Raw genomic sequence first — 17,346 nt, 5'->3', positions numbered from 1 at the left:
GTCTATAGCCCCTGCCCCCCCTCCCCGGATGCAGTATTTTCAACTGTTCTTTGAATTTTGAGCATAAAAAACGTTCAGATTACGGGGTATAAGAGGGGTGTTGCAGCAATTTCCTCCAAAATTTTTTCAACCTTAATTTCTAACGCGTGAAGAATGCGCTAGGGCCAAGAGCGGATCCAGGATTTTTGTTGGGGGGGGGGGGGTTTACTAATTTTCGACTCGGTCAACAATTTCGGGGGGGGGGGGTTCGAACCGGGTAACCCCCCCCCCCCTGGATACGGCCTTGGCTAGGGCGTTGTCACGATGAAAGAGGATTCCACCACAGACCTTCCCTGAACGTTTTTTAGCTATTTCTGCTCTCGATTTCCTCAAAACGTCTATATAATAGGCTTCTGTAACAGTTTTTCAACCTTCAAAGAAATCTCAATCACAACTCGTTCAGAGTTCCAGAAAACGGCTGCCGACCTTGTTGACAAATAAGCTGACAATTAATTAGAAAGTGCGGAGCAAGATATTTTCTGAATGCCCAGTTAGCTACTATCGAACAATAAAGCCATCGCGTGGCTACATTGCATAAGTACACAAACAAACATCAATAACACTTAAAGTGCAAACAACCAATATTTTGATTCCCATATGACAATAAGTTTTGATTCTGAGCAAAAATTAACAACATACAGAAAATTTTAGATCTTTCATTATCGAATAAGATTGAGTATAAACTAAAATTAACTAACTATTAATTAGAAAGTGTTGAGCAAGATCTCATTCGTTTTTACCTTTATGCATATTATCCCTCCTATTTTCTCGTACTTCGTCGCAATTTGTAGAATTAAAGCATAAATTTGCACAGACTTCACATTAACGGATATGGTAATGCATCATTTTATGGATCTTATTCAGAAAACAAACGCGATGTCTTTTTCTCCCGTTGCTCTCAGATTTGAAAGGCATGATTTTGGTAAGAATACCAATTTTCAAGGCCATACCCCCTCTAATAAAAAAAATTTTTTTCTCCCTCGCTGAACCTTTGGGCAGCCACATACTCTACCATAGTCTGTTTTAGTTTCTGACTTTAATAGTATTGATTCAAAGAACGAAACTTCTGGGAAATGAGAAGGATTTATTCCAGATGAAGGGGGGATAGTTTGAGATAGCATGTACTCTGAATCTGAATGGGGAAGACCCCCTTATGGGCAGGTATAACAGAAAGCCTTCAAAAGCTAGGTTGAGAAGAATAACGTCTACAACGCCACTTCTATCTCTGAGACTTGATGCTCTATAGGTCTAGAAGTCGACATTCATTACATTTTGGGAGTACAGAAAAAAAGAGACGACGATTCTGAGATACAACGGTAAAAGCTAACTCTGTTTTTCTTAAATCTCTATTTGGACATAATGCCACATGATACATCGCTTTTACGTATATTGAGCATTAAAAATTATGATGTGCACGTTTTCTCAAAATGACAGAATTGAAACCAAAAATGTTTCAATAACGTAAAAAGAAATTGAATTACAGGTGTTTCATCATTTATACAGATCCAACTAGAATTATGAATCTACATTAAAGAACTAAACTTGTTCGATTAGGAACAACGATTATTTCCATGACTAAAAAAAAAGAATCGACCTTTTTTATTCTACAAATAACGTTCCACACATGTGTTATGTGTCAATCTATATGTAACGAAAAATACGACCACCTAATGAGGACAGATTGTTGGTGATTTGGGTTATATTTTAGTTGCTGCAATACAAGGGGCATTGCGTCACATTTTTCGTAGAACTGAGATTCGTAGCCTTCATTCGTAAACCCAAGATACTCAATCGATTTATTTGATTCCGTGGTTAAACCGACTTAATCAATTAGTTGATTTAACCAATTACTTTATTGATTTAATCAATTAATAAGTAATCAAACTGAAATAAATTAAAATGACAGTCACAATCAATTAAATTGATAAATAAATTTTGGTGGGTCCACAAGACATATAAAATCAAATCTCAGTCATAAAAATACATAGGAAAATGGAATACCAGAAAAATATTTATATTAATAATTCTCACGGCATCTTTGATGCTTGAAATTTCTTTTTGTTCTAACAGATTGCCCTTTAAAACTCAAAGACCCCATTTTACTAGACTCGAATAACCAGTAAAATTACACTGAGACATATAAGATAATCTTGACTTTTCTATGAACGGAATGTATGGAAGCCGTTTCTACAAATGGGATTTAAAATTCCACGCGATTCCTGAGATGCATCGTTTAATATCAATTACTAGATGAAGAAATATTAGCATTCAACCCTGTTTCAACTCTTTACTTTGGCCCCCTTCAAAGGGGAGACGCCAGCTACTAAGACAAACACAGCGATAAGCCTGGTTTCTATATTCAATAGTTGAAGAATAGATGCATGAAGGTAATTTAAAAACACGATTTTTTTTTGTACAATATTCTAAAGTTTCTGTTGACTTTGCTGGCTGAGTAGGCTAAAAAAAACCTTGGAAACGCATTTTTAGTTTTTACACTGAAAGTTCATGTTTTGCAACATTATACTTTTGGAAATACGGCAGCCAATTTTCCCCAACGTCCAAATCGTATATAACTCGTAAAACTCGTTAAAAACTTGCAAGAGGTATTTACTTGCATATTCATATTATTTTGTCATATTTTTCGACGACTAAACAGCTTATTTATATAGAAGATATTTTTGAACCCACTACTCAGGTAAGCAATAACAAGCGCAAATCCGTAAGAACGCAATACCATTTACATATAGCACTTCTACACGTTTTACATTAAATAATATACAACTATCACACATGAATTGTATGTAATCATTTGTAATTGATTCCATAGTTGATAGGAGCTACAATTTAGTTCCACCACAATCTCAGCATTTTGAAAACATCACTCAGGTGAAACACAACGAGTGCACATCCTCAAGAACCCAACACCTTTTGCATACACTACTTCTAGGCTTTTTAAGTTGAAAAAAGGTATAGCTATCACATATAAATTGTAGGTTATCACTTGCAATCCATTTTGTAGCAGAAGAATGGAAGGTTTAATCTAATTGTGCTGTAATCTCAGCGTGAAAGGGGTACTTCAGGAGATATTCTGAGTCAAAATATACAACTATGATTGATATGTCATCCCTGAAGTGTCGAACTATATCTTCAGGCATAGTTAGAAGCTGTGCCAACCTATCGTGGTCAAGACCTGTGGCAGTACCTGCTAAAGCATGACGCAATAAATGAGTGGCAACGTTCACATCTTCTGGGCGTTTAGACAAGTTTTCTCTTCGTTTGAGCAAGAGATCATGCACTGCACCTAGTGAAACGTCAGTAGGAGGTAAAATAAGAGGTCCAAGGGCTTCATGCCCTAGCATATGCTCCCCAACTAGCTTTACGGCCTGTGAAGGTGTCAGTTGGTCCCAAAGACCATCTGTTGCCAAAATAAGGAATTTATCATTGTTAGAAAGATGACGCTGCATTATCTCTGGCCGGGCTGTCAAATAAGGAGGCGTGTGGTAGTTAGGAGGTACAGCTTTGTTGCTGAAGTAAGGTACAGAATGTTCTTGTATCACTGCTTTGTCCCATTTAAATCGAAAGTCACCAAAGGCACGCAAAGGCATTAACTGACCAAGAAGTCGATCCATAACAATAATCGAATCTTTTTCTTTGGGAGGGTGCTCAGAAAAGAGTCGGTTAAGCTCACCTGAGTTCTCAACTGTATGCTCGGAAGACAATTTGGTTGTCACCCATCTACCGTCTTCCCCTAGTGTACCAAGAACAGCTTGACAATCACCAACATTAGCAACAGAAAGAATATTGTTATGAACGTGAGCCACGCTACTCACAGCGCCCGACATAGCAACAGTCATTGTGGCTAGAGCAACGTTCTGATCTTTTCTTGATGCTAAAGCCTCTTTGCTTAAATCGTCATCCAGCCTTAGAAATGCCTCTTCTAACGATGCAGCAACATCATTTATCTCATCGTCTCCAATAGTAGAATTTACAACACTTGTGCCATCAAACTCAATAGCTTCGAGCAATGTTGAATCATCCTTCCTTTTTTCAGCAACATATTTCAACAGACTAAGAGTATAGAGCTCATGAAGTTCTGGTACCAAATCTACAGTATCCGCAACATCTTCCAGAAACTCATCTCTTATGTCCTTAGAATGTTCTTGACTGAAAAAGCTTCGCAGCTTTCTACTGTGGGTCAGTGCAGTTGCAATATAAGGGAAAATCCGTTTTGCAAGTACTTGAGCACAGGAAGGACCTCCATGCCCATCAAAAACACCAAAAAGCATACCTGGAAACAAATACGCAGTTATAAACTTGGCTAAAATCACATTCGCTAAAAGTAATACACAGTACAGTATATTCAAAAGGAGATCAAATAGCATTATCTTTTTATCAAACAATACAAGTTTGATAAAGTATTGACAAGACTTGCCGAGTAGAGGTAACAGGAGACAAGCTAAGAGGATAGAAATATTTTTCGCGAATCAGTTTGAAAGAAACACTCGGGAAAAATATCCCGAAAAGGTAGCCGAGAGTATTCAGGATAGTTAGTCTTTCATTTTTCAGTAGCGCGTATACTCCCAGGCTAAGTATCTTAGCGAAAATAGACACATAATATATTGCTAGCTTCATTACATAAACAAGTTCAACGCGATTGAAGCTGAAAGTTATTTGGTTGTACAAAATGATTTCAAATACTTTTTTTCGCACTGATACCACCAATCAATACAGAAGGGCTCATAAACATATACGGTACATCTACGTCAAAACTATATTTTTGCAAGGAATGTATGTTTATTTTTAATGCCCAATTTGGCCCACAACAGATTGTGAACTTCAATAATCGACGTGGGAGGGGGGAGGGGTATGTATGCTATTCAACAATAATTTGAATGGAAGCAAAAAAAAGAAGAAATAAAGAAGGAGGAAAGAAGGGCATCAACTTCTGGTGTTGGATAGAAGTCCTCACTAGTTGGTTTCTTAGTTCGATCAAGTGCTGAGTTAATCAAATCACAGGACATCACTCTTTTCAAAAGCGTTTTGACGTTACAGCTATGTCAGTACCCTACAGTTTCATGCTTTACACTCCCTCTGAGGAAGTTCCCATTGTAATATCTATCTAAGTTTATGCAATGAGGGTACTACGTTACAACTTCGTTCTTACCGTTTGCTTTCACCAGGAACTAGCAGGAAGGAATATTAATTGGAGTGCTTCGTCCGGCGATTGGGTACTATCAACAACGCTTTCCCACTGCAAGCTATCCACCGAAAATGGTCTTCAGAAACTTTTTTTACGAGGAGTGTTCTTTAAACCAAAATCGCAATATTGGAATGTGAAAAGTCAGGGAACTTGACTAAGTATAGACAGCCCCCCCCCCAAAAAAAAAATTGATCCTTATTAACATTAGAATATACAATTGAAAAAGCTGTGCAAGAATGCTCTAGTCCAACTTTGAGCGAAAACAATACTATGGAAAGCGTATATTTGATATATTAATGATGCCTTTTGAAGAAAATTATTACACAAAACGACAAAATCAATCTATCTACAAATATTCGATCATTTTTCTGCTCCTTACACAAAACTACACTACTATTAAAATAATTTTACAGTGAATTCTAAAATACAATCATAGCTTCTCTGTCTACCAAATTTTTTCCCTGAATAAAAACTTGGGTATTTTAACTATTTTTTCCTTTATTTTATTGTATGAGAACCCATTTTATTTTAAGTCAAAATATGGGTTGATTTCCCAATTTTATAAGTCTTCCATATTCCCAGCAGTCCAGCCTAAACTGTGAATTATACAAAATTTTGAGACGGTCTTTTGGCAAAAACAAAAGGGCAAATACAGACTTTTATCTTTGGTAGGAAGGGACGTAAAGTCATGCAGTGTTTTTTTTCTTTTACAAGAGTAAGACATTTAGGGTTGGGGGAGGAGTTTGGAAAGCAACAAGCGAGTCATTTAACATTGTAGAAAATCCTGGACATAAAAGTAAAAATCCCAACATTTTACAAAACGGGACCCAAGCCCAACTGCTCTTGTACATGCCTTGGATGAGATTGGGAAACAGCTTGACGTAAAAAAAGATCATGTATATTCTTCAATGTAAAAGGTTGCATACAACATAGATTGCTTCAAATTAGGCTATAAATGGGGAAACCAAAAATGTACTACAGCTTGACCATCTAACGTAAAAACAATCATGTATATTTTTCAAAGTAGCATTATTTGTAGATTTTTCCGTGTTGTTTGGTTTTTAGATTTTTTAATTCGTCAAATTTTGGTTTTTATTTGTTTCTTCTGTTTGGTTCCCACGTTGTTTGTTTTCAACCGGTTTGTCTCGTTCAGAAATGTCAACGTGTTTCATTGTAACGTTCTCTTATGGCGCTGAATAAAGGAAGCGGATTTCCTCCAAAAATACCCGTTTTGTTTCGTCAAGTATTTTCGTTAGCCTTAAACCAATCCATTCTTGATCTCCATTCTTTTAACTATGTTTTTTCTTATCTGTCAGTAAAAAGAAAAAAAAGACAAAGAATTCACCCTTTGAAGGTTTGCAATGAGCCACTGCTAGAGTATCTTCAATGGGGGTATTGGATCCTAATTGATTCCATTCAACCGTTTTGACAGCACCTGGACGTGTTAGTATCCTTGACACCTCGTTGGCTCTTAATATTTCTGTTGCCTGGAAATAATATACGATCAAGTTAATGATACCATTTGGATCATAAATGATATTATTTGTATCATCATACAGATCATATGCCTGAACATCAATTGATACCAAAGTGTGTGCCAAGGACCTAATGTACGTTAATAGTAATTAGGATGCCTGGACAAAAATAAACAGGAGCAAGTTTATGATACTATTTGGAGCATAATTAATACAATTTGTATTGTCATATTGAACGGAAGTCTGATCATCAACTGATACAAAGGTGTATGCCAAGGACCTATTATACGTAATTAATATTGTGGTTGCCTGGAAAGAAGACAGGATATAGAAACGATGCCATTTGGATGATAAAGATTAATATTTGTATCGTCATACTGATCGTATATTTGATCAACTGATACCAAGGTGTGTGACAAGGACCTATTTTACGTAAATAATACTTCGATTGCCTTGAATGAAAACAGGATCAAGTTAGTGATGTCACTTGGAGCATACATGATACTATTTGTATCGTCATACTTATCGTATGTCTAATCATCAACAAGTACCAAGAAGTGTGCCCAGGAGCTATTGTACATAAACAGGATTGATAATTACCATCAAAATGGAAAGTGATTATATTATTTATAGAATGTTACCATAGTATGTCTATTGTGTTTGAAATTACCATTAAGGACTCTACCATTGATACGAATTTCTTAAAGAAAGAAAAAAGAACAAAAGAACCAACTCGTTACTGAATTTTCATAGTCATTATAGTTTATTAATTTCTGCTATGTATATGATATAATATGTATGTATATAATATAAGTTTATTAATTTTCTGCTATGTTACATTGTTTCATACTGCTTGCACTATAGTAAATTTAAAACGGCATAATGTTATGCCACAACAAAAGCAAAATACATCATATTCCTAACGCTGCTTGGAAAAAGATGTACAAATCGCAACTCGAAATCCTTGAAATTCAAGGTTTGTGAGCAAAAGAACGGGGAGTGGCAAAATATATGCCGGGCTATTGTGCGTAGGCTCGAAGAGTAGCTTCAATAGGTAAAGTGATAATACTATTTTTAAAATAAAATCACAGCATACCTATTGTGTATTGAAATTTATCTTTTAGGGTTATAAAGATGAAACTAATTTCTTAAGAAAGATAAAAAAAACAAAGCAAAATAAGCAACTCGTTGCTTAATTTGTAAAACCATTAGTTTAATTCTTAATTTCTATTATTTTTACATTGTTTCATAATATTTCCCTTACTTAATTACTTAATTCCTATGGTGGCTTTTGAGAGCGTAGTCAGCCTTCTCCGCAAGGGGGGATCAACAGCAAGGGCCTCTGCATTAGACAACAAATCTCAAGGCTGGCCCAGGAATTTCCCGAGACTGTCATTCCATCGGAACTTGGGTCTTCCTCTTGGACGTTTCCACCCACTAGTGATTGGTTCGAACTCGTACAGAATCCGAGCCAGTGTCAGCAGGCAGTCGCAAAATTTGACAAGCAAATATCAAATGCATTGCACCATCCTAACTATGAATTCTTTAGGTAAACGAACAAAAAACCAAATAAACACGCATCCGTGATCTTTTTTCGTGCAAAAATACAAAATTCCATATTTTTGCATATATGAGCTTGAAACCCTAACAGTACGGCTCATTAATGCGATGAGATCGATAGTATGATATACCTTGAAGTTCTATTACTTTTATAGGTCGTTTTCTTCCTTTTTCGGAAATAAGGCAAATTGTCTCAGTCTCATAACTTTTGATGGATAACAGTAAACTTGATAAAATTTATATTTAAAATCACCATAAAAATATGATTATTTTATGTATCTATTGGTATCAAAATTCCGTTTTTAGAGTTTCGGTTACTATTGAGACGAGTCGCTCTTACAGTTCAAACAGTTCGTTACCACGAACTATTTGATTAAAAAGAAAACAATACTGGTTTAAATGTAAATAATAAACTAATCATTTTCTTACATTCAATCCTCAACAATTTCCGAATCACCATTGGGTCTTAGCCTACATGTAACATTGAAGCATATGTCTTACACATCTTAATATCGATATTTTTGAAAGTAATGTATAGGCCTAATGCATTTGAGATTAACTTGTCAAATATTTGTAATAGATTATTTCTTAGAAATCCAGCTAAGGCGAAACCAAAAATAGAACCTCCTAGAATTTAGTGGAAAGATGGCATAAGGAAAGATGTGAGGGATGTAAAAACTTCCTCGAAGGGAAGCGTGAAGTTCTGAACAGTGAGGTGGAGGAGGAACTTGCGTAGTTTGTCTTGGCCTCAGAAGGCTGGGTGCTGGAATGAGTCATCAGAAGCAGTAGCAGTTATATACATGCTCCAGAACTACTACTACTAAGAGCTCACTGCAGTGTCAAGCAGCCTGAGGCCAGCACAGCAGCGCACACTTCTCCTCCATCCCAATATATTCAGAACGACCCTCTTTACACGTTACCAAGAAGTTACAATGCCTTTTAAATATTTTCTGACGATCACTTCCCATCCCATTTGGGGACGACCCACTTTTTCGTTTGGTCCTTGATGGATGGCCGAAAAGAACTATCTTTAGCAATCTGTCATTCTTCATCCGCAAAACGTGTCCTGTCCATCTCAACCTTTCTCTGGTTATAGCTATAGACAGCGGGACAGAACCATATTTTTCATAAAGTTTACTGTTTGAAATACAATCAGTTAAAGGGGAACCCAAAACAATGCGTAGAAAATTCCTCTAGAAAACATCTAACAAATTATCCTCTGTCTCCCGAAGCACCCACGTTTCAGAACCATACTTGACAACTGTCATCACCAGAGACTTCAATATTCTAGCCTTGGTTCGCAGACTTATCCTCAAATTCTTCGTAACTTTTTTCCCTTCTTCATTGTGAAAAACAACCTCGGCGCTGGCTATTCTACTTTTAACATCTTAACTGTATCCATCTATTTCATTAGTACTGCAAACTGCAAAGGCACAATGACTTTTTTTTAACATTGACTACTTAATTTTTACTAATATCAAATTAATTTCATCATACTGAATATCAGTTCCCAAAGATTGTCTGTAGCAAGATACGCAAGTGCCTATGTCTTGAGATAAGCTACGAAGGTATTCACAAAAAAATATTTCCTAACTAAACAATCCTTCTCAAGGTAATACATAAATATGAAGTTAAAAACTGATGCAATAGGATTTCCTGTCAAATTTTAAGACTTTTGCAGTTTTAAAATTTTAAAAACTGCATTGATTTCCCTGAAAATATTTTTAGCTTTGGGTTTGGTTTGCTCCAATATTAGTAAGCTTTTTGAAAAGCCGATTTTCCAAGAAATCAAACAGTTCGTGGTAACGAACTGTAAATAAGGAGCGACCCGGCTCAATAGTAACCAAAACACTAAAAGACGGAATTTTGATACCAATAGATACATCAATAGAACCATATTTTTATGCTGATTTCAAATATGTAAGTTTCATTAAGTTTAGTCTTACCCATCAAAAGTTACGCGCCAGAGAAAAATTTGTCTTATTTTCGAAAAAAGGGGGAAACAACTCCTAAACGTCATAGAACTTTAATAAACATCACAAAATCAGATTCAGCGCATCAGAGATCCATACTATAGAAGTTTCAAGCTCCTATCTGCAAAAATGTGGAATTTGGTATTTTTGCCAGAAGAAAGATTATGGATGCGTGTTAATTTGTTGTTTTTTTTCAGGGGTGATCGTATCGATCCAATAGTCCTAGAATATCGTGAGAGGGCTCATTCGAAGGGCAATTAAAAGTTCTAGTGCCCTTTTTAAGTGACCAAAAAAATTGCAGGGCAACTAGGCACCCTCCCACGCTCATTTTTTTCCCAAGGTCACCTGATCAAAATTTTGAGATAACCATTTTGTTCAGCATAGTCGAAAATCTAATAAATATGTCTTTGAAAATGACTTCATCCCCCACAGTTCCCGGGGGAAGGGCTGCAAGTTATCAACTTTGTCCATTTTTTATATATAGTATTGGTTAATAGGAAGTATACAGACGATTGCAGGAAGGATTTTTTTCTGGTGGGAGGGTCGGAGGACAGGGTTCCTGGGTAGGATATTTCCATTGAGGATGTTTACGAGGGGGAAAGCACATTTCTATGAAAGAGGCGCCGGATTTCCCAGCATTACTTAAAAAACCATCAGAAATTATATAAAAAAACTAGTTTTTTCAACTGAAAGTAAGGAGCAAAATTAAAAATTAAAATGAAAAGAAATTATTACGTATATGAGGGGATTCGCCCTCTAGTCATTACCTCGCCCTTTACAATAAAGTTTTTTTTTAGTACTTTCAAAAGAGATATCTATTCTAATTAACCGGCCTTTGTTATTCAGGGGTTTGTGATTTGAAATTAAGCGTAAAGAGCGAGGTATTGACTAGGGGGCGAACTCCCTAATATACGTAATAAAAACATACGACTATAGAAATTCGTTACGAAGTTAATTCGTAAGTTACGCCAGAACAAAATTTCGAGAAAACCGTTTAGCCAAAAAAGTGAAATTAATATGCAAATTTTGTTTTAATTATTCTTGTATGGTGAGCCAAAATCAAAGCTGCATTAATTCAAAAACGTTCAGAAATTAAATAAAAAAAAACAAGTTTTTTTAACTGAAAGTAAGGACCGACATTAAAACTTAAAACGAACAGAAATTATTCCGTATACGAAAGGGGTTGTCCCCTCCTCAACGCCTCGCTCTTTACGCTAAAGTTTGACTCTGTCCCACAACTCTGTTTTTTAAAACAACAAAAAACTTTAGCGTAAAGAGCGAGGCGTTGAGAAGGGGACAGCCCCTTTCATATACGGAATAATTTCTTTTCGTTTTAAGTTTTAATGTCGCTCCTTACTTTCAGTTAAATAAAAAAAAAAATTTTTTTAATTTAATCAACAGAAGGTTCGACCATGGAGACAACCAGCTCAGATTCCACGAAGGCTTGGGCGTCCGAAACGCACACGCAACTTTTTGGCTATTTTAGACCGCTATCAGATACTGAAAAAGAATCTGTATGTGTGCGCGATCTACATTTCAAAGGCGTGCAATTCCATAATTCATTCAGAGGCTATTGTTTTTCTATTGAAAAGAAGAATAAACCCTTTTTTCTGCCATCTCTTATGGAATTGAAATGACAATGTCTATTTTTGTTGTTCTTACTCCTTGCGTTGAGGATATATATGTTATTTTCCTAATAGGAATAGCACCAAAAATGCATTTGGATCCAGTTCTCGGGGGGGGGGATGTTCTTGTGAGACAGAGCAAAACGTAGAGAATAGTAAATTTTTCAATTATTCTAGGAAAAGGGTCCCTTCTCAAAAAAGTTTTCCTCAGTGGGAACTTCATACTTTGAGATTATACCCTGAGTGACACAGACGGAATTTAGATAGCAATAACAGGTAAATGAAACAAAGGGTAAAACAATGGGTTCATTCTACTTCCCTTACTGACATATGGTTATGGATTGGACAAAAAAAAGGCCATTGGCTTTACATTTCAAAAACTGACGCAATGAAAGCACACGTTATAACACAGAATTATTGGTCTTTTCCTCTGTGGTTACATGTTCAAGACCTCTTGTGACAGATTTGGGGTTTACTTTTAATAGCTACACTAAACAAAACAATAAAATATACAAAGGAACTTGAAAGTTTGTACCTGAGCTGGGGATAGAAGATCAGAGATATCTTTAAAGGGAGTAGCAAATTCGTCATCAAGTCTTTCTCTATTTGAGCTAGATGTAGAGAGCTCCCTCAATGAGAAACGTGACGCATTGCAGTTGCCGTTAAATAGGCAATTGCCTAATCTTCGAACCTTGTAATTCCAAGATAATATAATAAGGCCTCTCAGCATCTTCTCCATTTCTTTCACATATCTTGTACCTAAAATTTGAGAAGACATTTGTTAGAGTACGTTTTTTTACATTGTGATTTAAAGAAAATAGCTTTGCTCTTCATGGGCAAAACTGTTGAGGAGGGGGCGAAGGACAACTGACTACCACACATTTTTGCGTATTTCTTATCTTTATTCAAAAATATACTTTCACTCCCGCCCCACATATTTCAGCAATTGGTACCACTGTTCCTCTTTAGTTCACCGCTTTACTAGCTAAACCATCCAACTCTCCTTTTGAAGACTTTCCCATTATACTATTATAACCAAAAATTGAAAACAAAGGCTTAAAAAATACAATAAACGGTTTTTATTCAGCACTGCCACTTTCTTGTAAAAGTTCTGAAAGCAAGATATATTTTAAAACCTGACAACAGCTTAAGAGAGCCGAAACAATTCGGCGGTTTCACTTCCTCTGAATAAAAATGGGCGTTCTTCTTCTTCTATTTAACAGCAGGCGGGCTTTTCAGTAAAACTATTTAGCCCTTTTCCTTTTGCTTCACTCTGTGGGCTACAGAGCTACTGGCTTGATTGCCTCATATTTATTAGATATATTCAGATATCTTTCAGCAGATCTTTCGACTCTAGGAGTTCAAATATAAGATGATAGATGTCGATTTCTATGCTCTGTTTGCAGGTATAGTTTGCTAGGCTCTTGGCTGATAGTGGGATTTTGTGGTGTTTGAAGTATTTTAACAGTTTAGAAAGCAAGGTATGTTGTGCAGACGTCAGCATATTACATTCAAATAGGCAATGGTCAATTGTTTCATTATTCATATTACAATGCCTGCAAAGAGGGGACAGGGGAATTGAACCACTTGAATTAGAAAGCTTATATGAGAATGCAAGGAAATTTAGTCCATTTGTTCCAGAACGAATTCTATGATAAATTTTAGAAAGATACTTATTGGGAAAGGGGGAAAGGATAGGATTAATCTTATTAAAATTAATATCTGATAGCCTCCATCGGTAAATATCTCTAAATGGGATTGGTCTCCCACTTGGCTGGTCAATGTTTATAGCATTTTTTGCTATTTCATCAACCTGATGATTACCACTTATGCCAGAGTGGCTAGGAATGTACTGAAAGTAAGTTTTTATGCCATTTGAAGCAAGATTATCAATAATACTGAGACAATGATAAGTGTCAATGTCCAACTTATATTGAGGAGCTGAGGCCAGCAACTCAAAGTTTGATAAAGAGTCGGAATAGATGATAATATTATTCGAATTTTCAATCAAAGATTGGTTTTGCTTAAGGTGTTCTAATTCCATGATTATGGAATTTAACTCAGAAGACATTATACATAAATTATTAAATAGTCTCTTGCCCATTGCAATTTTCAGGTGAGTAAGGAAAACACCACTTGCAACCTTCTCATTCATTTTTGACCCATCAACAAATATTTGGAAGTGATTTTTATAGGTAATTGTATTGAGTTCTGCAAATTTTTTCTGAACAAAAGCAATGGGGGTTAAATCTTTATTCCATTTTGAAAATTCAGTATTTATTATGGGAAATGACCAATTACATGGAGGTGATTAGGGGAAATTAGGTGCAATAGACTTTGCTGGTACAGGTAACTTCTTTTGAATATTTGCATACTCATCTGCAATACCTCTATACATGTCTGGATTTCTTAACCAATTATTTAATGTGTGTGAGCTATTTGATTCAATTTTTGTAAGATTTTTTATCAAGAGAAACCTACATCTCTCCCTTATTGTTGTTAATCCACTCTCCATAAGCAGAAACTTGGTGCTTGTGGGTTTCCTAAGACCAAATATGAGACGTATTATATCGTTTTGTATTGTTTCAATTTTTTGCATCTGGGTCTTTGCACATTCACCATAGACGATTAGCCCATAGTCAATATGGGGTCTTATATGTGATTTATAAAACTGGATTAAGGTTTTCTCCTTACAACCCCAGGGTGTGGAAAGAAGTCTTTTTAGTATATTTGCTTTTCTATAGCATTTTCTTATTGTGTTTGAAATGTGGAGGTGGAAATTAAGTTTTTGGTCAAGCATTAGACCTAGGTAATTAATATTATTATCTTCTGGAATAGTTGTTTTATTTGGAGTTAGTTTTGCATTAACATGGTTTCGCTTCCGGTGAAATTGGATTATTTTTGACTTGGTGGGTGCAATGGGTAAATCTGAATGTTGAGAGAATTTTTCAAACTGGAAAAGTGACTTTTGCAGATTTGACTGTGCTATCTGAAAGGTGTTGCCAGATGACCATAGCACCAGATCATCAGCATATTGTAGATTCGTGTGGGGTAGGTTCATGTCCAAGAGATATAGGGCAAATAGGAGGCAACTGAGGACTGCTCCCTGAGGTAGGCCTTTGGATATTGTCTTTTGGGGTGAAGAGGCTTAACCAGCACAAACAATGATACTTCGCACTTCTATGAAGGATTTAATAAAGGATACTAGCTTAGGAGGTACTCCAAGGTTTACAAGTTTATCTAAAAGGATTTGGTGGTTCACATTGTCATATGCTCCTTCAAAATCTAGGAAAGCTGCCACTAGGATATTATTTTTTGAGAAAGATTCATTTATTGCATTTGTTAGCAAAATGAAAGCATCTGTTGAGGAGTGGTATTTCCTAAATCCAGTTTGAGTGTGTGGGATCATGTTAAATTCCCAACAAACCAGAGGAGTCTGTGATAAATCATTTTCTCCATTATTTTCCCTATCACAGGTGTAATCATTATGGGCCTATAAGACTCAGGGTTATCTTTTGGTTTATTTTTCTTTAGGATTGGTAGGAGGGACGAACATTTCCATATATTGGGGAACATAGAAGATGCCCAAGCATGATTATAACAATTTATCAGTTTTTTTTTGCATGAAGGTGTGAGATTCATTATCCATGTGGGGTGTACATTGTCATAGCTGCTGCTAGTTTTGAACCTAATATGATGTATTGCATTATTCAATTCCTGGATTGAAAATGGATTAGTTATGTACTCGGATCCTGGGCGCGGTTAGTAACTAGGGTTCATAGAAATTGTGGACAGTTTGCTTTGATAATTTGATGTTAGCTTATTAACAAAAAGAGTTGCAAATAGGTTAGCCTTTTTAATATCGTTGTCATAATGGGTATTATTATGTAAAAGCTCATACAGGAGTGGGTTGGGAGAAGTCTTTTTCCCACATATGTGGCTTATGACTTTATGTATAATTGGCTCATGCGTTTCTCTGGAGAGATTATTTGCAAAATTATTCCAGTATTTATATTTAGCATCTATTATAGTCCTTTTTAGATTAGATTCTGCTTGTAATTTTTTTAAATATGTAGTAGGTGTTGGTTTTTCTTATGAAGTCTGTCCTAGCTACCTTTTTTATCCTCCGTTTATTTATACACTCATTTGTCCACCAAGCTTTAGGGATTTGTTTAGGGACTGTTTTATTAGGTGTTGTCCAGGTAATAGTATGATTAGCTGTATTTATTAGTAAAGATGTCAAGGCTTCAGCATGTGTGTCAACTGTTGTGTTAGAAATGCATGAACTTTGGGTGAAACTTGTAATTTCATCATTTAGCTTATTTTGGAAAATAGACCAATTTGCTTTAGTGTTGATATATTTGGAGGTATGAGATGAAGTTTCAGTAGGTTCATTAAGGGAGCAAACTATAGCAAAGTGGTCTGTACATAGACTATCAATTTTATTTATGTAAATTTTGTTCAAAAAATTTAAAGACATAATTCGTAGATCAATTGTGGACAATTTGCCACTTTTGGGGTTAAAATATGTATTCAGGTTTGGAGGGGTAGCAACAGCTAATTCATTATTATTTGAGGTCATATGCTCAGTAAATTTACCAGCTTTATTTGCTGGTTTATTCCCCCACAAAAGGCTGTGGGCATTGAAATCACCACAAATAATGATATTTTTTAACATATTAGAATTATTTATATAATTAAAGAAATCCTTGGCATCTGTAGTTTGGCCATTAGGGTTATAAAAGCTTATTATGTAGGTTTTTAAATTATTCAGCCAAACACTTATACCAATTACATCAACATCATTTTCAAAATCTGGAAAATTGATGCCACAAAATTTTATATTATTATTAACTAATAAAGCTACACCACCTCCTTTTCTCTCTGAAGATCTATCCTTTCTCATGATAGTATATCCCAGAGACTTAATTTGTTGATTTTGGGTTAAATGAGTTTCCTGGAGGCAAGCAATATTAATGGATTTATTATTCATAAATGATATTAGTTCATTTAGCTTATTTTCTGTGAGTGATCTTACATTCCATTGGAGTATTGATAAATGTTGTGTTGTTGATTTATTCTTCATATGACTGTGTATCAATGTTCAGCTTTGTTAAAAGTAAAGCAAGATCTTTTTGTGCTTGAATGAGCATATCATCTTGGATGTAGATTTTTGCCAATTCTGCAATAATTTTTGTTTTCTGTAGTTGATGTATGTTCATGGCCTGAACTGCATTACAGTTTAGAATGAATAAGCATATATTTGGGGATTGCATTTTTGGTAGTGCATCCTGTTTGTTGGTTAAGGGATTGATTCCTGGTAGTGTTTCTGGCTTGTTTCTTCTAGGGAGGAAGGGCCAGGCTTGCCTCATCTCACTGGAAAACGAGACTTGCTGGCTTGGTGATTCCTTCTGATAGGGATTTGAGCTGGGGGGCTTAGAAGATATTGTTTCATATGGGGTGCTAGATGCATT

General features: G+C 35.7%; 1 protein-coding gene across 3 annotated transcripts in view; it reads right to left on the bottom strand.

Annotated features, from left to right (window-relative positions):
• Positions 1–256: 256 nt before the first annotated feature.
• The window catches only part of LOC148952398 (pyruvate dehydrogenase [acetyl-transferring]-phosphatase 1, mitochondrial-like), a 47,197-nt gene continuing 30,107 nt past the window's right edge, over positions 257–17,346 (bottom strand). For all 3 annotated transcript variants that reach the window (XM_089089856.1, XM_089089855.1, XM_089089854.1), the window contains exons 2-4: positions 12,408–12,631; positions 6,585–6,726; positions 257–4,327 (exon numbers count right to left, since the gene is read on the bottom strand). In XM_089089856.1, the coding sequence (XP_088945982.1) occupies positions 3,075–4,327; positions 6,585–6,726; positions 12,408–12,611 (1,599 nt within the window). In that variant the 5' untranslated portion in view covers positions 12,612–12,631 and the 3' untranslated portion in view covers positions 257–3,074. The remainder of the gene's footprint in view (positions 4,328–6,584; positions 6,727–12,407; positions 12,632–17,346) is intronic.

Source organism: Artemia sp. Qi Xiang Cuo, chromosome 5 (assembly GCF_049724085.1).
Source record: "Artemia sp. Qi Xiang Cuo chromosome 5, ASM4972408v1, whole genome shotgun sequence".
NCBI lineage: Eukaryota > Metazoa > Arthropoda > Branchiopoda > Anostraca > Artemiidae > Artemia > Artemia sp. Qi Xiang Cuo.
The sequence above is the reverse complement of the archived record's forward strand: the minus strand, read 5'-3'. Positions and strand labels throughout refer to the sequence as shown.